General features: G+C 41.3%; 1 protein-coding gene and 1 pseudogene across 2 annotated transcripts; both read left to right on the forward strand.

Annotated features, from left to right (window-relative positions):
- Positions 1–3,324: 3,324 nt before the first annotated feature.
- LOC129534905 (protein wntless homolog pseudogene) lies at positions 3,325–4,932 on the forward strand (annotated as a pseudogene).
- A 3,269-nt stretch (positions 4,933–8,201) lies between these two features.
- Positions 8,202–15,137, forward strand: LOC129534962 (spindlin-2). 2 transcript variants are annotated; one of them, XM_055393497.2, is made up of 2 exons: positions 8,202–8,484; positions 9,138–15,137. In XM_055393497.2, the coding sequence occupies exon 2, from the start codon at positions 9,160–9,162 to the stop codon at positions 9,934–9,936; it is 777 nt and encodes a 258-aa protein (XP_055249472.1). In that variant the 5' UTR covers positions 8,202–8,484; positions 9,138–9,159; the 3' UTR covers positions 9,937–15,137. The 2 variants fall into 2 exon arrangements, with proteins under 2 accessions (XP_055249472.1, XP_055249473.1); XM_055393498.2 differs by having other exon boundaries at positions 9,158–15,137.
- Positions 15,138–21,550: the final 6,413 nt, after the last annotated feature.

A 21,550-nucleotide genomic window follows, 5' to 3' on the forward strand; every position in this document is an offset into this window, starting at 1 on the left:
CTGATATAAGTGATCAGGCTATTAAGGAACAAGAGCACAAGCAACCAGTCTACTATAGGCTAGTCATGAAATGGGGATGGCTAAAATTAAGATAGTAGTAGTGAAAGTGATGAATATGGTAAGATTTTAGACAAATTTTGAAAGTAAGGCCAACATAATCATGATGAATTAAATATAGGCTGTGACAAAGAATGACGTTTAGTTAGTAGCCTTTGAATAGGGAAAGATGAAGTTGCAATTTACTGCAATGGGGTGATAGGTCTGCAGATGAAGCAGATTTTAGGGGAAATATAAGACTCTTAGCATGAATGTATTGACTTTGTTAGACAGCCCCATGAAGATGTCTATTAAGTAACCAGATTTACAAGTCTGGAGTGCAAAGAGAGGTCAGAAAAGATATATTAATTTGAGACTTTTCAACTTCTAGATGGCATTTAAAGCCATAACCCTGGATGAGATCACCAAAGGAGAGAACGTGGATAGAGAAGGTATCTACTGATTGAGCTGGGAAACAATATCATTAAGAGATGGGAGTGATAAGAAGGAACATATTTATAAAGGTGAATTTATAAGAGATAGCCAGTGCGTTACCAGAAAAACCTGAAGAGTGTGGGATCCTTAGTGTAGGAAATAGTTTTCTAAGGAAGATGGAATGATCAAAGGCCACTGATAGATAAAGTAAGATGTAAAATGAAAGTGAAAGTCACACATTTGTGTCAGACTCTTTGTGTTTCCATGGACTGTAGCCCACCGGACTCTTCTGTCCATGGATTTTTCCAGGCAAGAATACTGAAGTGGGTTGCCATTCCCTTCTCCAGGGGATCTTCCCGACCCAGGAGTCAAACCTGGGTCTCCTGCATTGCAGGCAGATTATCTTACAGTTTGAGCCACCACAGAAGCCTGGTAAAGTAAGATGGAGATTAATAAATGAAAATTGGTGGTCACTGATGACTCTTAACAGGAATAGTTTTCATGGAGTGGTGGGGGAAGTGAGCAGGAGAACCAGACTAGAGTAGGAGTAGGTTTTAGAGACAATGAGAGGAAAATATTGAAGACAATGGATAGGAAACACCTTCAGGAGTTTTGTTGCAAAAGAGAGTAAAAATATGAGGTGGTAGCTGAAACAGTAAGTGAAATCAGAAGAGGGTGTTTTTGAGATGGGAAAAATTGAAACCATGTTCTTATGGTGATATAACCCAAAAACACATTGCTTAATGCAAAAATAAGTTCTAGAAAATATAAACAATATGGCATAATTTATGCTTAAAAATTCACCAATAATACCATAGTTCATCTAAGACCAAGATTTTTACATATTTGTGGAGGAATAAAACTAACATTTACTATTTCCATTTACTTTCCTTATATTTTTTCTTTTTTACATTTTTATTTTTCACATTTTAACATCTCTAAATGTACCATATATCTTTTAATTCATGGCTTATTATAGTTTAATTATGGTCATTTTTTTAAATGGTACACAAAACTGTCTCAAAATTAACAGTAGTTACATTAAATGATATGCAAAATGTATTTTCTATGGGTATATAAGTAGAGAAGGCAAATCAGCAAATTCATAACAGAGATAACAATCTGAGGCATACATAGAGCCACAGTGACTGTGAATGTTGTAAATGTTTATTTGCAATAGTCTAATGATTTAAAAGGGGAATGGATGCCAATATTCTATGTGTAATTAAAAATACATATAAAATATATGAAACTGGATAATTTTAAAATCAAAAATATAAAAATAAATTTTAGAAAGATAAACAATTTAAAAGAAAGATATGAAGAGAAACACACAATAGGACTACTGAATGGCAAAAGACACCACAGGAAAATAAATTGAAACTCATTAATCAGAAATATATAAACTAAAGCAGTGAAACTCCAATACTTTGGTCACCTCATGCGAAGAGTTGACTCACTGGAAAAGACTCTGATGCTGGGAGTGATTGAGGGCTGGAGGAGAAGGGGACGACAGAGAATGAGATGGCTGGATGGCATCACCGACTCAATGGACATGAGTTTGAGAACTCCGGGATTTGGTGATGGACAGGGAGGCCTGGCGTGCTGTGATTCATGGGGTCACAAAGAGTCGGACACGACTGAGCGACTGAACTGAACTGAAAACAGTGAGCTACCAATCCTCACTCACTAGTTTGGCACACATTAAAAATATGAAAATATGAAGAGTTTATTAGAATGTGGTGAAGATGGAATACCTACAGCACTGATTATACCATAATTTGGTTCAGTGAATTAATGCAAAAATTCGGCAACATTTAGGAATTTTGAATTGCTTATACCTACAACTCAGTATTTCTTTTGCCAGTGTACACACTGCAGAAACTCTGAAACAAGTCCAGGAAACTATTCATTGAATCATTGTTTGTAATAATGAAATGTTGAAATGAATTAAATGACCATCAAGAGAATGGATGCTTGATTTTATTGTTAAATGGATGACAAAAATGTTATATATGTATATTCTGCAATAGAGTTGAAGATAACAAGGAATGTTAGCAATATAACAGGGAGAAATTTAAAAACAAAATATTGAGTAACAAAAGCAAGATGCAAAACCATAACATATTCATGATTAAACTTATGTTCAAAATAAAGCTCAGAGAAATTAAATTATTAGACATATCAGAGTACTATTTCAGGCTTGATGGCAAGGCTTTTTTAATTAAAAAAAAAGCCAAAACATTCTCTTGAATATCTGTAAGAGTGGATACATACACATACTTTTAAAAGGAAGTGCTAAATAAGCTTGTTCAACTAAGTACATGATTGGTTAGTTTTACAAACTGTAGAGATGTCATAATCTTATCAGTTACACAGTACATATATATAGCTGGGTCATAAGAACCCATAGCCATCTCCCAGAAATGTCTTGTAGGCCACTGAAAGAATTATGCTTTTCCCCTCAGAGTATGGAGTAATTCTCTTTCATAACGGACATTTAAAAAATAAATATGAAAAACAAACTGAATAATATCTGTTTGTAAATAATATAGTTATGAATATAAAGAGGGTTAGGGTATGCAAAATTTAAATGATGATTTTTATTGTTAGAGAGGAAGAAGAGACAATCACAGCTCAGGGCACTGGGGGAGCCCGAGCCGGCTGCGCCGGAGAAATCCGCGCGGGTACCTTTCGTCCCGGTCCCATCCTTGCCTGTGCTCCCCGTACCCCTGAAGTTTTGCAGTGCCTGGAAAGGAGGCGAGGAAGAAGGGAGCATGAAAGAGGAGGGAGCAAAAAGCACACCCTAAAACATTTATTTCAAGGAGGAAAGAAAAAGGGGGGGGTGCAAAAATGGCTGGGGCAATTATAAAAAATACGAGCACCAAGAAGCTGTGCATTGTTGGTGGGATTCTGCTTGTGTTCCAAATCATCGCCTTTCTGGTGGGAGGCTTGATTGCTCCACGACCTACACGTCAGTGAAATGCGTGGATGTCCGTAGAAACCATCACAAGGCAAAATGGTTAATGCCTTGGAGACCCAACCAATGTGACAAGATCCAAGACATCAAGGAAGCGATTCCAAGGGAAATTGAAGCCAATGGCATTGTGTTTTCTGTCCACATCCCCCTCCCTTCCATGGAGATGAGTCCTTGGTTCCAGTTCATGCTATTTATCCTGCAGCTGGACATTGCATTCAAGCTGACAATGAAATCAGAGAAAATGCCGAAGTTTCCATGGATGTTTCTCTGGCTTACCATGATGATATGTTTGCTGAGTGGACCGAAATGACCCATGAGAGAGTGCCCCGGAAACGCAAATGTACCTTCACCTCACCTAAGACCCTAGAACTGAAGGTTGTTACTATGAATGTGATGTCCTTCCTTTTATGGAAATTGGGTCCGTGGCTCATAAGTATTACCTTTTACATATCCGGCTGCCTGTGAATGAGAAGAAGAAAATCAATGTTGGGATTGGAGAGATGAAGGATATTCGGCTGGTGGGAATTCACCAAAATGGAGGCTTCACCAAGGTGTGGTTTGCCATGAAGACCTTCCTTACGCCCAGCATCTTCATCATTATGGCGTGGTATTGAAGGAGGATCACCATGATGTCTTGACCCCCAGTGCTCCTGGAAAAAGTCTTCTTTGCCCCTGGGATTTCCATGACTTTTATCAACATTCCAGTGGAGTGGTTTTTCATTGGGTTTGACTGGACCTGGATGCTGTTGTTTGGTGATATCTGACGGGGCATCGTCTATGCAATGCTTCTCTCCTTCTGGATCATCTTCTGTGGTGAGCACATGGTGGACCAGCATGAGCGGAATCACAAAGCATGGTATTGGAAGCAAGTCAGACCAATTGCTGTTGGCTCTTTCTGCCTTTTCATATTTGACATGTGTGAGAGAGGGGTACAACTCACGAATCCCTTCTATAGTATCTGGACTACAGATGTCGGAACAGAACTGGATAAGGCCTTCATCATAGTGGCTGGGATCTGCCTCTGCCTCTACTTCCTGTTTCTGTGCTTCATAGCCTTTCAGGTTTTTCAGAACATCAACGGGAAGCAGTCTAGCCTGCCAGCCATGAGCAAAGTCGGGCGGCTACATTATGAGGGGCTAATTTTCAGGTTCAAGTTCCTCATGTTTATCACCTTGGCCTGTGCTGCCAAGACTGTCATCTTTTTCATTGTTAGTCAGGTGACTGAAGGCCATTGGAAGTAGGGCAGCATCACGTTCCAAGTGAACAGTGCCTTTTTCATTGGCATCTATGGCATGTGGAACCTGTATGTCTTTGCTTTGATGTTCTTGTATGTGCCATCCCATAAGAACTATAGGGAAGACCAACCCAATGGTGATCTGGGTGTGCACAGTGGGGAAGAACTCCAGCTCACCACCACTATCACCCACGTGGATGGGCCTACTGAGATCTACAAGTTGACCCGCAAGCAGGCCCAAGAGTAGGAGGATTCAGCACCCAATTGGGACTGTCCGCCACATCCCAGCCATTTTTACTAGAACGGGGAGCCTGCCAGAGAGCTCCACATGCCAATGAATGCTCTGTCTCTTAGCTGTGGTTTCTTGGACCAGTGGTGAGGACATTTGTCAGCTTTCCTTATGACAAGTAGTTCTTGGAGGAAGACTCCTGCAGCCACTAATGTGTTGTGTATGATAACAAAACCTCCGGTATGAAACATTTTCTGTGATCATTGTTAATTAGTGACATAGTAACATCTGTAGCAGGTGGTTAGTAAACCTCATCTGTTGGGGGTGCACTCCTTGGGGGATGGTTTGGGCCAGATGGGGTCTATATGGAGTGGAATATTTGACTTTTTTTTTTCTTGTTTTAGGTTGTGATCACTCACGTGGAGCCAGACATCTTGGAAGTGAAGTCAAGTGGGCCTTAGAAAGCATCACTACGAACAAAGCTAGTGGAGGTGATGGAATTCCAATTGAGCTATTTCAAATCCTGAAAGATGATGCTGTCAAAGTGCTGCACTCAATATGCCAACAAATTTGGAAAACTCAGCAGTGGCCACAGGACTGGAAAAGGTCAGTCTTCATTCCAATCCCAATGAAAGGCAATGCCAAAGAATGCTCAAACTACCGCACAATTGCACTCATCTCACATGCTAGTAAAGTCATGCTCAAAATTCTCCAAGCCAGGCTTCAGCAATATGTGAACCGTGAACTTCCAGATGTTCAAGCAGGTTTTAGAAAAGGCAGAGGCACCAGAGATCAAATTGCCAACATCCGCTGGATCATGGAGAAAGCAAGAGAGTTCCAGAAAAACATCTATTTCTGCTTCCTTGACGATGCCAAAGCCTTTGACTGTGTGGATCACAATAAACTGTGGAACATTCTGAAAGAGATGGGAATACCAGACCACCTGACTTGCCTCTTGAGAAACCTGTATACAGGTCAGGAAGCAACAGTTAGAACTGGACATGGAGCAACAGACTGGTTCTAAATAGGAAAAGGAGTACGTCAAGATTGTATATTGTCACCCTGCTTATTTAACGTATATGCAGAGTACATCATGAGGAACGCTGGGCTGGAAGAATCACAAGCTGGAATCAAGATTGCCGGGAGAAATATCACTAATCTCAGATATGCAGATGACACCACCCTTATGGCAGAAAGTGAAGAGGAACTCAAAAGCCTCTTGATGAAACTGAAAGAGGAGAGTGAAAAGGTTGGCTTGAAGCTCAACATTCAGAAAACAAAGATCATGGCATCTCATCCCATCACTTCATGGGAAATAAATGGGGAAACAGTGGAAACATTGTCAGACTTTATTTTGGAGGGCTCCAAAATCACTGCAGATGCTGATTGCAGCCATGAAACTAAAAGACGCTTACTCCTTGGAAGGAAAGTTATGACCAACCTAGATAGCATATTAAAAAGCAGAGACATTACTTTGCCAACCAAGGTCCATCTAGTCAAGGCTATGGTTTTTCCTGTGGTCATGTATGGATATGAGAGTTGGACTGTGAAGAAAGCTGATCGCTGAAGAATTGATGCTTTTGAACTGTGGTGCTGGAGAAGACTCTTGAGAGTCCCTTGGACTGCAAGGAGGTCCAACCAGTCCATTCTAAAGGAGATCAATCCTGGGTGTTCATTGGAAGGACTGATGCTAAAGCTGAAACTCCAATCATGCTATGAGTTGACTCACTGGAAAAGACTCTGATGCTGGGAGGGATTGGGGGTGGGAGGAGACCGGGACGACCGAGAATGAGACGGCTGGATGGCATCACCGACTCGATGGACATGAGTTTAAGTGAACTCCAGGAGTTGGTGATGGACAGGGAGGCCTGGTGTGCTGTGATTCATGGGGTCTCAAAGAGTCAGACACGACTGAGCGACTGAACTGAACTGAAGGTTCTAGGATAGAATTTAACATTTTTTGCAGTCCTAGATGGACTGGTGTCATAGTCTTTTCACTCCTAATCCATGCCCACTTTTTTCCATATTTATATCACCAGGTAGCCTATCGAGTTAATACTTAAGTTGTCAATAGATATGTGTCCCTTTTTCTTAAGGCATAATATAAAATAACTGAATTTCATGAGAAGATCTATTACACCAGGGGCATTTCAGCTTTGAAACCAAATCTGTGTATCCAACTAACCAGTCTGTTGCATGTGGGTTTAAAAAAAAAAAATGTTTGCTAAACTATCCAAGTAGGATTTACTGTATTAAATGGCCTTTGGGTCAAAAAAATTTTTTAACCTCTTGCTTAAAATGTTTTTTCTTTTGATAAGATGCTTCAAACAGCCTCCAAAAGTGTAGATCTGATCATTTAAATAAACCTGTATGTATATATAAAAAAAAAAAAAAACAGAGAGGAAGAAGAGAATAGGATCAGGATTAGAGAATAAAAGAGAATTACATTTTATTGATAATATTTTAATTTTAAAATGCTTCAATATAAACAGGTAAAATTTTAGTGGAGAGTACTTATTACTTGTAATATTGCTATATACACTGTATTTTCAAAATACCATAAAAATGATTTTGCAAACAATTTTTAAGAATTGAATCTGCAAAATGACCCCAGATCTCTAAAAGTAGAAAAAAAAAGTGAAGGAAATAAAGTGTTTATATTTTGCTTGAAGCCCTGGGGAATGAGATTTATAGTGATTTTAGGGTAGAGTATTTTCTTATAGTGAATTTTCTGAATTTTACAGAGTCCACATAATGCATGCAATTCTTTTCAATCTGTGAAAAAGAAGAAAAGGGAGAAAATAAATATTTTCAAGAAGTCTGGAAATGACCAGAGAGTAAAAATTCCCTAGAGATTGTATCAAGATGCAAATAAGCACAAGCTCATTTCTCTCGTCCTGTCTCAAATCCCCTTAAATGACAAGAAACGCAGGTTTCCGTATATAGAGACTAATATCGGAAGGGCACAGGAGGGGAAGAGAAGGGAAATTCTTGGAAAATGGGAAAACAGATGGGGCACGGGCACTGCGGTAGGGGTAGGGTGGGGGAAATGGGGGCCCCTGATCTGGAGACAGAACGCAAGGCTGGTTGGGGTGGGGTGATGTGGGTTTAGCAAGGCGCCTCCAGATTTTGGAATGGCGTGCGGCCGGGAGATAGAAACACCTCCCAGGCACAGAGCAGAGGTGGGCCGGGGAGTAGAGGAGGTGGGGAGGGTGGCAGTGTTTGGCAGGAAGGGGCGGCCTCTCTCCTGGCAGGAAGCTGCGCGATGGTAAGAGGGAGGAGACTGCGGCTGCGGCAGCGGCTTCTGGGATCCCGATGTGGCAGAGAGGCCGTCACCGTCAAGGAGGTGGAGGGCCCCCGAGCCCGGTGTTGGAGACACTGCCGCCATCCTCTTCGTCAGCCCATCTGTCTTCCTAGACACGGTCCTCGCCTAAGGATCCTTACCTCCCAGCTCTTGCAAACTCCGAACTTGTCGCCTGCTGATCCTCTTTCACCACAGGTTCACAGCGGAGGCAGCAGTGAGGTGTCCGATTTGGACACGCGGGACCTGCGGTCCCCCGACTTGGGGAGGTGGGCGCTGGACTAGAGAATCGGAGGATGCGGGTTGGTGGGTGCCAAGAGGGAAAATTTGGGTTCTGTGCTGGAATGGAAGATGAGGGAGACTGAGAAAGTTGATTTGGGGATGGGGGATGGGGTGAGCACCTGAGTGGTATATAAAGGTGGCCCCAGAAAGAGAAATAGATTTGTTCTGGGCACCCAGCGGCAAAATGGGGTAGACCAGGAAGAGATATGAAGGAGACTTGAACAACAGGCAGAAGGAATGGGGATGGGAGGCAAGACAGATTAAGAGCAAATGAAAATGAGCTGGGGGAAAGGGTACTATGTTCATGCAAATGGAGAAACTGAGTGGGAGCTAATAAGTGATGAATATTTGTGTTTGGTATGGGGAGTCTAAGATGGCAACAGAGCTATTAGCCAAAGGAGCCTGCTCCCTCTTGCTGGGGGCTCAACAACCAAAACTATCACCTTTCCAACCCTCCAGCACAGCCAAATAAGTTTGGCGGGAGAACACTGCAGGCAAATATCCAATAATATTTTGATAGCCAGCATCTCTGTTGGACATCCAATAACTTGGATGGCAATACATATACCTGATGCCCAGGGAATTTGCAATACAGAGAAATAAAATTTCACACTACAGTACACTAACTGTTTCTCCCTAGCCTCTTTCCTCCCCTTGCAGGTATGAAGACACCTCACAAAAAGGCAACTGCAAGGCAGCAAACCAGGGAAATTGTTGATGGCCACACCTTGTCTGCAAGTATGAGGAAGAAAAAGATTTCTCAGAAGAAACAGAGGGGCAGACCTTCCTCCCAGCCCTGCAGGAACATCGTGGGCTGCAGAATTTCACATGGATGGAAGGAAGGCGATGAGCCCATCACCCAGTGGAAAGGAACCGTTCTGGATCAGGTGCCTATAAATCCCTCTCTTTATCTCGTGAAATATGATGGAATTGACTGTGTCTATGGACTGGAACTTCACAGAGATAAAAGGATTTTAAAGCTTAAAATCCTTCCTGATAAAGTGCCATTTTCTCGAGTCAGAGATGTGCGCCTTGCAAATACCATAATTGGTAAAGCTGTGGAACACATGTTTGAGGGTGAGCATGGTTCTAAGGATGGATGGCGGGGGATGGTCTTAGCCCAAGCACCCATCATGAAAGCCTGGTTTTATATTACCTATGAGAAAGATCCTGTGTTGTACATGTACCAGCTTTTAGATGATTATAAAGAAGGTGACCTCCATATCATGCCAGAGTCGAGTAAGTCTTCTCCAAAAGAGAGAGAGCCAGAAGGAGTTATAGATGGCCTCATAGGTAAACATGTAGAATATACCAAAGAAGATGGCTCCAAAAGGACAGGCAAAGTCATTCACCAAGTTAAAGCCAAACCTTCTGTGTACTTCATCAAGTTTGATGATGATTTCCATATCTATGTCTATGATTTGGTGAAAAAGTCTTAATGGTTAGGGTAAACATTATCACGTGTATGTAGGCAAATGTATGATTTGGAGAAACACAAAAAATGTTGCTTTTCAGTGTACTGAAAGTATAGGGGTCCCTAATAACCCATCATCATTGCCAACAAAACTGTTGTTTTGTTCTGAAAAATATAAGTTTATGTAGCTATGACATGCTGTGTGTAAGGAATTTGTCATGGTGAAAAGGTTGGGTGTGTTTGGTTGAGGGGACGTGAAAGGAAGGAACAAGTGCAAATTCAGGCCGTGAATAAAGTTCAGCTAGTATCATAATCAGTCATCTAAAAATGGAACAGGACTTAGCTGGTCTGGTCTAAGGAGAGGAGAAGGAACTAGAGATCGATTTGGGGGGAAAGGAGGAGAGATGGCTGCTTAAGAAAGGAGGTGGGAAGGGGTCAGAAATGGAGAGGCTTCTAGGGAGAGGGATAACCTAAGAGGAGGAGTCAGCCAACTGGGGGGGGGGGTTGAAGAATAACAGACAGAGAGTGAAATCTTGGGGTTGAGAGGAAATCAGGATAAATTGAGTAAAGAGGGACACAAATACATTTAGAAGAAGTTCAGAGCAAGGGAGACAAAGATAAAGTTGGCAGAAATCTGAAAAGAAGCTAAAAGGATGCTCCAGAAGGGGAGGAACAGTGAGGAAGGTGAATTCTCCTTGTTCCACAGAGAGAGTGAAAATAGAGAAAACAGGGCGTGAGGTGTGGGGTCCATGAGAGATTGGAAAACCCAAGAAAAATAGCACTTCTGGCAGTATCCAAGTTGCCCTCCCTAAGTCTGTGCACCAAGAATGTGGCAATGAAGAAACCAGATGGATTGGAGCTTCTTTAGAGGGAAATTTTGACAGGAATGTCTCAGGAGTTAAGCAGGAGCCAAGTTTATACATAAAAGGCTTTTATTATATCAGGGAGTTCATGCCACACCTGCTGAGCAGAGCCCAGCCCTCAGCCTAAACACACTAGCATGGTGCTCCATAGCAGGGGGCTGTAGGCAGTTGCCTCATATTTTCCAGAGGACCCAGGGGCAGTAAATCTCAGACCTGAAGTTCTTAGTTCACTTCCTCTACACTGAATAAATGATTTTTTCGGGAATGAGTCAGTGGAGGTCTCAGAACTTTAGAGATGTGCCCCCTTGCATTTGGAAAGCATTTTATCCAGAAAAAAGAAAACTTGCTCAACTCAGATACTGCACTCATCTCACTGTTCTTCAACTTCCTGAACTATACCTTGCCTCCTTACAGAGGACTGAACTTAATGCTTCTCTCCAGGGCATGGGGGAATACTTGACTGCCCATGCTTCTCTCAGCAGCTGCCTGAAACCATAGGTATCTCTCCCCAGTGCTTCACCAGATGGAGGTCTGCTGCCTCCAGAAGCCCCATTCTGGCAATACTCCAACAAAAAGAACGCCTACTGACTCTTCACGGGTACCTCCTGACTAGTCTTGCCCACTTCAAGCACACAGGGAACTGTACTAGAAATGTGTGCAGTTCTATTTTCAGGTGAGATAGGTGCCATGGGCAGTTGGGCGGGGAGTTGTGGCTTTGTATAACTAAGTCCTTTGACTGTATAATGCCACATAAGTCGTTGGTGGGAAGAAGGTGTGGTAACTCCCAATAAATTCCCTCTGAGGTATGGTCCCAATACATGTGTCTTTGTCCTTCTCTCTTCCTTTCCTTCCCCCAGTCCAGCTGTGGATGTTCCCTTCAAAACTCTCTCTGGTTTTCCCACTCCACATTCTTCACTGCCCTCAAAGAAACAGTGCTTCTGTCTCTCTTCTGCCCAGTAACTCAAGGCATAGCCGGCAGAGAGGAAGGCAGGGAGCTTCCCGGAGTGGAAAGAAGTTGGTAATTCCAGTTCTTTCTCTCCACCCAACATGACCTGAGGCTGTTTGCCTCAAGAACTACACAAGGTGAGCCCACCTCACCAGAGCAGGGATAGGTTTTCTTTCATGCATCACATAATTCAGTCTAGCAAATACCTACAGGTCACTCATGGGCCAATTTCAGCCCACTGTCATATTTTGCTTGATCTTCATGTTTTTATAATTCTCCATTTTAAAATTAGCTGTATAGACATCTGGGGGATTTTGCATTTCAAAACTCCGCATTTCTGGCTTACCTTAAAAAACAAACAAAAAAAAAATAGACCAAGGGTTAGGGCCCACGTTCCAACAAGGACACAAGCAGTTGACTCTGAGGAAGGGCTCATCCCATTTAAAACTCAGAATGCTCTCTCAAGTGGGCCATGCCCCCAGATGGCCTGCTTCATTCTAATAAAATGCCCAGATGTCCCCTGGAAGCATTTGCATTGGTCACTTTGGGGTTAGACCCAGGAGAAATTGCTAAGCTCCTCTTTGACTTACTTTGACTGCCTTTGCTTTTTAATTTATTTGCTTTATCTTCATCTCACCATTACTTACTTCAGGTGGGCTCTCAGCTAGTCAGTCTTCTAGACACAGGAACTTATTGTAATAAAGAAAAGAAACAAATAAAATAATCTTACCCTCATGGAACTTTCATTTTAGTGTGGAAGAGAGTAACCAAGATAAAAATAAGAGGATAAATTATTTTCAAAATGATGATGATAAGTAGAAAAATAAAGAATGGGCTATGGAAGTCCCAGGGAGGCTGAAGTTGGAGAGATTATGAAGTAAGAGAGGGCTTCACTTAGAAGATAGCTTTTGAGTAAAGGCCTAAAGACAATAAGAGAACTGGCCCTGTGGCTGTCTGGGGAAGGAGCATTCCAGGCAGAGGTACAGCAAATGCTGAGCTCTCAAGGCAGGAGTAGGACTGTCATGTTCAAATAACACTGAGGTTACCAGTGTGGCTGAAGCTGAATGAGCAAGGTAGAGAATATCAGGAAGTGGTTTCAAAGAGGTGATGGGATCCCAAAACAGATACCTTAGAGTTTTGAAGGTCCTAGAATGGAATTTGGCTTTTCCAGTGAGCGTGGTGGGGAGTCATTCTAGTATTTCTAGCAGAGGCTGGGTATGATTTGTTTTATATTCTTCACAGAATCATTCTGGAGACGCTGGAATGTAATAAGTTTGTGGTCAAGTTTGGGAAAAGGGAGATCACATATACTAGTGAAACAGAAGAGCAACCTGAAAACAGATTTACATACAGGAAATTTGAATCATAATAGAGGTGGTAGTTCAGATGAATGATGAAAAGACATTTTATTCAATAAATGATGCTGCATTAATCTGTTTTCCATATGACAAAATATAAGCTTAAATCCCTTCATCACATCCTACACACAAATTCTTCGTGCATATAAACATTATTACTTAAATTTAGAAGGTAATATTTATAAAACTTTTAGAATAAGTGAATGTTCAGTTTTTTTTTTTCCTATAGAAATGGGAAAGGTTTATTTTACATGCAAAAAGTGCACAAGTGATGAAAGAAAAGTTTGAAACTTTCGATTATTTGAAGATATGGATGCCCCTAATATCAAAATCATCATATTCAAAGTGGAGTCAGTAAGATTATATTACAGACTGTGATAGTTAAAATGAATTAAATAAAAATGTATTCCTTGAGGAAATATCACAGCCTATACAAAACTTGGCAAACTAGGCAATCACAAGTAGATCACAGTCAGTAAATGCACATTTCTTTAATCAGCTCCCCATTACCTTATTGTATCTTGTCCATAATATGACATCTGCTAACATAATATATAGTTTACTTAGTTAATATATTTACTGTTTCCCGACCAGAATGTAAACCCTGAAAGTGCATGCTTTTTCTTCCTTAAAAGAGTACCTGGCATAATGTAAGTGTGTAATAAACATTTGTTAACTATATGAATCTCATCAGTAACTAGGAAAATGAAAAAGTAACATGATCTCACATACATTAGATCAGCAATACATGAGGTTTGAAAATAATTATTGACCAGTTAAATAAGTGGGAGATCCATGCATTCTAGGTGAGAGTTTGTCAGAGAGAAATCTGCCATTATCTAGTGATAGCATAGATAGAAAATGTTTCATTTCCAGAAGTTTCATTCTTATATATTGTTGAAAGACAATTCTTCACGTGCCTCACATGTTACTGTACATCTGGCGAGCAAAACACTGACAATTCTTTGTTTTGAGCTATTTTTAAAGAGATGTTTAAATGGTAAACAGCCTTCAAAGACAGAATAGTATCTCCATCTGAAGTGAAAGCAGGACTGCATAGAGTCTTTGGAAGGTAGTGATTCCCTCTGGAACAAAGGGCAGGAATGCTTACTCCAATATAATGAAGATAATGTCTCTTAAGAGCAAAGGAAAGGAATGCTTACTGCCCATGATAAAAGTTTAAGGATACCAAACTGAGATTTCCTCCTTTGTAATGCAAGTTAATTTATATGTATGTGTCATGTAAGCATTCTTCATCACCCTATAGGGAATGGGACTCAGGCTTACAGGGTAAAAACACTGATACTATTTTATTAATGTGAGTAATAAACTATCCTTTGTCTATGACCAAAAATCTCATATATTCTACTGGCACCCAGAAAAATGTGACAGGTAACTTGCTAGCTCACAAACAGGGTTCACTTCAGTTCAGTCGCTCAGTCTTCTACGACTCTTCACAACCCCATGGACCACAGCACGCCAGGCCTCCCTGTCCAACACCAACTCCCGGAGTTTACTCAAACTCATGCCCATTGAGTCAGTGATGCCATCCAACCATCTCATCCTCTGTCGTCCCCTTCTCCTGCCTTCAGTCTTTCCCAGCATCAGGGTCTTTTCAAATGAATCAGCTCTTTGTATCAGGTGGCCAAAGTATTGGAGCTTCAGCTTTAACATCAGTCCTTCCAATGAACACTCAGTACTGATCTCCTTTAGGATGGACTGGTTGGATCTCCTTGTAGTCCAAGGGACTCACAAGAGTCTTCTCCAACACCACAGTTCAAAAGCATCAATTCTTTGGCGATCAGCTTTATTTATAGTCCAGCTCTCACATCCAAGCATGACCACTGGAAAAACCATAGCCTTGACAAGATGGACTTTTGTTGGCAAAGTAATGTCTCTGCTTTTTAATATTCTGCCTAGGTTGGTCATAACTTTCCTTCCAAGGAGCAAGCATCTTTTAATTTCATGGCTTCAGTCACCATCTGCAGTGATTTTGGAGCCCAAGAAAATAAAGTCAGCCACTCTTTCCCCATCTATTTGCCATGAAGTGATGGGACCAGATGCCATGATCTTCGTTTTCTGAATGTTGAGCTTTAAGCCAACTTTTTCACTCTCCTCTTTCACTTTCATCAAGAGGCTCTTTAGTTCTTCTTCACTTTCTGCCATAAGATTGGTGTCATCTGCATACCTGAGGTTATTGATATTTCTCCCAGCAATCTTGATTCCAGCTTGTGCTTCTTCCAGCCCAGCGTTCCTCATGATGTACTCTGCATATAAGTTAAATAAGCAAGGTGACAATATACAACCTTGACGTACTCCTTTTCCTATTTGGAACCAGTCTGTTGTTCCATGTACAGTTCTGACTGTTGCTTCCTGACCTGCATACAGTTTCTCAAGAGGCAGGTCAGGTGGTCTGGTATTCCCATATCTTTCAGAATGTTCCACAGTTTATTGTGATCCACACAGTCAAAGGCTTTGGCATAGTCAATAAAGCAGAAATGGATGTTTTTCAACTTCAAGGGCTGATGCTAAAGCTGAAACTGCAATACTTTGGCCACCTCATGCGACGAGTTGACTCACTGGAAAAGACTCTGATGCTGGGAAGGGTTGGGGGAGGGAGGAGAAGGGGACGACAGAGAATGAGATGGCTGGATGGTATCACCGACTCTGTGGACATGAGTTTGAATGAACTCCGGGAGTTGGTGATGGACAGGGAGGCCTGGCGTGATGTGATTCATGGGGTCGCGGAGAGTCGGACACGACTGAACTGAACTGAACTGAATCTTCACTCTTGATACTTAAAGTAGTGAGGATAAAATACTGACAGAGACATGTTTCTGCAAGAGGAGGAATGAGGACCTCAAGAGCCAATTAATAGAATTTGTGTGTACTTCATGACAATTGATGGTGAATGTACGAATAAACTATGCATAAATAGTCCTCCATCTTCTAATAAGGTGGAATTAAGGAAGCAGCCCAGTGTGGCTGGATGGCATTACCGACTCGATGGACAGGAGTTTGAGTGAACTCCGGGAGTTGGTGATGGACAGGGAGGCCTGGCATGCTGTGATTCATGGGGTCGCAAAGAGTCGGACACGACTGAGTGACTGAACTGAACTGAACTTAAGGAAGCAGTTGCAGGATGAGAGCTAAGGGCACCTTGTCCCCAGTGGGGTCAAAGTTCATATGGACCTCTCTGAGTATGATGGAAAATTTGAGGGAAGGGAAAGAGTCAAACTTCAGTGGACCTGGTAGATTTGGACACTCAAGTCACTATTTTTCCCAGACCTGTGGAAGAAATGTTATCGAAAATGAGCTAATGAAAATTGAACTGGGTTTAAAGTGCAAAAAGGAAGACAGTAAGACCTTGAGAGTGAAACTTTGGGGCCAACTCTGTGCACTCTAGTTATTATCTCTAATCTGAATATATAGTCGGAACAGATACTTGTATTTCCCTGCCCCATAGGGGCCAAATGAGATTCAGCCATAGAGCAGTATTAGTGAGGCACATAAATCATGTTCCCACCAACCTCCCTGTCCCCTTCTGGGTGCATCCCAAGAGGAAAAAATTCACAGCCAAGATTTAAGGAATTGAAGGAAGCACATGTGGTTAGAATTTTAAGTACAGCCGTGTGCAAAAAAAGCTTCAAGCTTGGAGGGGACTATTGTTAAATTCACTTGTTTCTCCTATACTCTAAACTGTTGCAGACAATGTGACTCTAGTTAAAGCCATTACACAGGCTAATGGTACATGATACACTTTTAAATGTTGACAACATCTTCTTTCCCATACTCCTGGCATCTGAAGATCAAGATCTTTTGGCATTCAGGTGAAAAGATCTCCAGTGAATTTTTCTTGTACTCCTTCAGGGTTACTTAAACTCCACTGGCATTTGCCAAAATTGGGTATGTCACAAATGCTTCTACATTATGATTTTCAAAAATTTCTAAATACATGACATCTTGATGGTTGATAGGTAGAAGCCTTAGTCTTCACAGCCCAGGCTAGACAGAGTGGTTAAAAATCCCCAGCAAATTTCAAGAGTCTGCTTACCAAGTAATGTTTCTCAGTACTACATGAGCCAGATTTATAATACTTAGTTCTTCAAATAGTCAAAGAAAAATTGTCTTTTTCCCCTTCCCCACCAAAAAGGAGGCCCAGTACCTAACTGGATCCTTTGGATATTGAAAACTGATCGCTTGGGTATTGTGTTTGGTTCTTTAGATCAGCATCACACATCAGCATTTTTAATGTGGCCCAAAACAATGTTCTGCTATGGATATTGTCCAACAAACTGTGTCATACTCTACCTTTGGGGCCCCACAATTGTAATGACCCCTTTGAGATTAAGTCTCTGGGACTGATGACTATCCAACTGAAATCACTAACAAAGGGAAGCAATATATACCTGTTGCAGATAGTAAACATTCATAAAATTTTCAAAACATTCAAGACAATGCAGTCTTTTGGATAATTAAGCATATACTAAAAGCATAGTAGCACACATATGAATGAAAATAATAGAGCTAGAAAATAACCCTCACCAGAATCCAACCATACTGAGTTCCATGTTCAGTTCCTTGGACTTCCAGCCAACAGAACTACAAGAAGTTTCTGTTGTTTATATCAGTTCAGTTCAGTTCAGTTCAGCCACTCAGTCATGTCCGACTGTTTGCGACCCCATGAATCACAGGACACCAGGCCTCCCTGTCCATCACCAACTCCCGGAGTTCACTCAAACTCATGTCCGCAGAGTCGGTGATGCCATCCAGCCATCTCATTCTCTGTCGTCCCCTTCTCCTCCCACCCCCAACCTTTCCCAGCATCAGAGTCTTTTCCAGTGAGTCAACTCGTCGCATGAGGTGGCCAAAGTGTTGCAGTTTCAGCCTTAGCATCAGTCCTTCCAATGAACCCCCAGGATTGATCTCCTTTAGAATGGACTGGTTGGACCTCCTTGCAGTCCAAGGGACTCTAAAGAGTCTTCTCCAGCACCACAGTTCAAAAGCATCAATTCTTCGGCGATCAGCTTTCTTCACAGTCCAACTCTCACATCCATACATGACCACGGGAAAAACCATAGCCTTGACTAGACGGACCTTGGTTGGCAAAGTAATGTCTCTGCTTTTTAATATACTATCAAGGTTGGTCATCACTTTCCTTCCAAGGAGTAAACGTCTTTTAATTTCACGGCTGCAATCAGCATCTGCAGTGATTGTGGAGCCCAAAAAAATAAAGTCTGACACTGTTTCCACTGTTTTTCCATCTATTTCCCATGAAGTGATGGGACCAGATGCCATGATCTTTGTTTTCTGAATGTTGAGCTTCAAGCCAACCTTTTCACTCTCCTCTTTCACTGTCATCAGGAGGCTTTTTAGTTCCTCTTCACTTTCTGCCATAAGGGTAGTGTCATCTGCATATCTGAGGTTATTGATATTTTTCCCAGCAATCTTGATTCCAGCTTGTGCTTCTTCCAGCCCAGCGTTCCTCATGATATACTCTGCATATACATTAAATAAGCAGGGTGACAATATACATGATGCACACTTTATTGTATTTTGTTATAGGAGCCTGAATTTACTAAGATGAATAATATATACTTATAATGAAATATTAATATTGCTCAATAAGAAATGGGAATAAAGTTCTCATACATGCTGTGATGATAATGAACCATAAAAAGCTGTGCTAAGTGAAAAAAGCCAGACAGAAAAGGATAAATACTATTAATTTCATTCATAAGGAATATCTAGATAGGCAAATTCATACAGTAATTTAGCAATGTTACTGTTGTTCAGTAACTCAGTTGTGTCCAACTTTTTGCAACCTCATGGACTGTAGTCCACCAGGCTCCTCTGTCTGAGGGACTTCCCAGGCTAGAATACTGGAGTAGGTTGCCATTTCCTTCTCCAGGGGATTTTCCCAAGCCAGGGATTGAACCTGCATCTCTTGAATCTTCTTCATTGGCAGGCAGGTTCTTTACCAGCCGAGCCACTAGGGAAGCCCTATTGGAGCTTCCCAAAAAAAGACATAATTTGACTTGTTTGGTGGTGCCACTGAAGATTTCAGTCAAAAGACTTGTTCTTATTCTACCTCACTCAAAATTATCCAATACTAATAGCTTTTAGGAGAGTAGGGATAGCATTTGCTCAACTTTTTAACAGGGTAGCTGCCTAAAACAACGGATAAAAATTTGAGGCAAACAATAGGCAAAATAGCTTAAGATAAATGAGGAATGAAGTGTCCTTAGGGGCTTTGAAAATCTCTGACATATTCCTGGGGATATGGAAGGCCACCTTTATGTGTCAGGCTTTGTGCATGATCAGAAAAGACATTATTCCCCTAAACTCTCATTTTCATGGTGGACCTTTAGACTCTCTGAAAATAGTAAATGAAAAATAAGACAGAGTGGTAAACTGCATGGTTCTACATACCCCAACATACAAAAAGTGACTCCAAGACTTATTTATAACAAGTGATTAAGGAATTTACTGACAGATTATTTGTTGACTGCAAAGCACATTGAATTTGAGATTTCAGTAGACATACATGAAAAAGTAGAAATATTACAGAATTAGCTCAGAAAAGTCATGAAACAAACAACTATTAAAACAAACAACATATACACAATGGAGTATTATTCAGCCATTAAAAAGAATACATTTGAATCAGTTCTAATGAGGTGGATGAAACTGGAGCCTATTATACAGAGTGAAGTAAGCCAGAAAGAAAAACACCAATACAGTATACTAACACATATATATGGAATTTAGAAAGATGCAAATGATAACCCTGTATACGAGACAGCAAAAGAGACACAGATGTATAGAACACTCTTTGGGACTCTGTGGGAGAGGGTGAGGGTGGGATGATTTGGGAGAATGGCATTGAAACACGTATGTTGTCATATGTGAAACGAATCACTAGTTCAGGGTCAATGCATGTTATAGGATGCTCGGGGCTGGCATGCGGGGATGATCCAGAGGGAGGATAAAGGGAGGAGGGAGGTGGGAGGGCGGTTCAGGAGGGGGAACTTATGTAAACCCGGGGCAAATTCATATCAATGTATGGCAAAACCAACCAATATAATATTGTAAAATAATTTGCCTCCAATAAAAAATAAATTAATTACCTATAAAAAAAAACAACAATAAAACAGACCTAGGGGTGGGGGAGAAAAAATTCTAACATTTCCATATTATGTTGGGTTAAATATCCAGTTCTCAAATGCATTCCTTTTTATGGCTGAGTATGGAGAAGACTCTTGAGAGTCCCTTGGACTGCAAGCAGATCCAACCAGTCCATTCTAAAGGAGATCAATCCTGGGTGTTCATTGGAAGGACTGATGCTAAAGCTGAAACTCCAATACTTTGGCTACCTCATGCGATGAGTTGACTCACTGGAAAAGAGTCTGATGCTGGGAGGGATTGGGGGTGGGAGGAGAAGGGGATGACAGAGAATGAGATGGCTGGATGGCATCACCGACTCGATGGACATGAGTTTGAGTGAACTCCGGGAGTTGGTGATGGACAGGGAGGCCTGGCATGCTGTGATTCATGGGGTCGCAAAGAGTCGGACATGACTGAGCGACTGAACTGAACTGAACTGAATATTCCACTGTGTGTATGTACCACAACTTTTTTATCCATTCATCTGTCGATGGACATCTAGGTTGCTTCCATGTTCTAGCTATTGTAAATAGTGCTGCAATGAACATTGGGGTACATGTGTCTTTTTCAATTTTTTTTCCTTGGGGTATGTGCCTAGGAGTGGTATTGCTGGGTCATATGGTGGTTTTATTCCTAGTTTTTAAGGAATTTCCATACAATCTTCCATAATGACTGTATCAATGTACATTCCCACCAACAGTGCAAAAGGATCCCTTTCTCTACACCTCTCCAGTATTTATTGCTTGTAGAATTTTGATTATAGCCATTCTGACCAGTGTGAGGTGATATCTCACTGTAGTTTTGGTCTGTATTTCTCTAATAATGAGCATCTTTTCATGTGTTTGTTAGCCATCTGTATGTTTTCTTTGGAGAAATGTATTTTTAGGTCTTTTCCCACTTTTTGATTGGCTTGTTTTTCTGGTATTGATATGTATGAGCTGCTTAAGTCAGTTCTAATGAAGTGGATAAACCTAGAGTCTATCATACAGAGTGAAGTAAATCAGAGAAAGATAAATATCATATACTAATGCATATATATGGAATCTAGAAAGATGGTACTGATGAATTTATTTGCAAGGCAGCAGTGAAGAAACAGACATAGAGAATAGACTCATGGACATGGAGAGTGGGGAGGAGAGGGTGAGATGTATGGAGAAAGTAACATGGAAACTTACATTACCATATACAAAATAGATCAGTTCAGTTCAGTTACTCAGTCATGTCTGACTCTGTGACCCCAAGGACTGCAGCACGCCACATTTCCTTGTCCATCACCAAGTCCCAGAGCTTGCTCAAACTCATGTC

The sequence above is a fragment of the Moschus berezovskii genome, chromosome X (genome assembly GCF_049115385.1).
Source record: "Moschus berezovskii isolate FMDL1 chromosome X, NW_MosBer_1.0, whole genome shotgun sequence".
NCBI lineage: Eukaryota > Metazoa > Chordata > Mammalia > Artiodactyla > Moschidae > Moschus > Moschus berezovskii.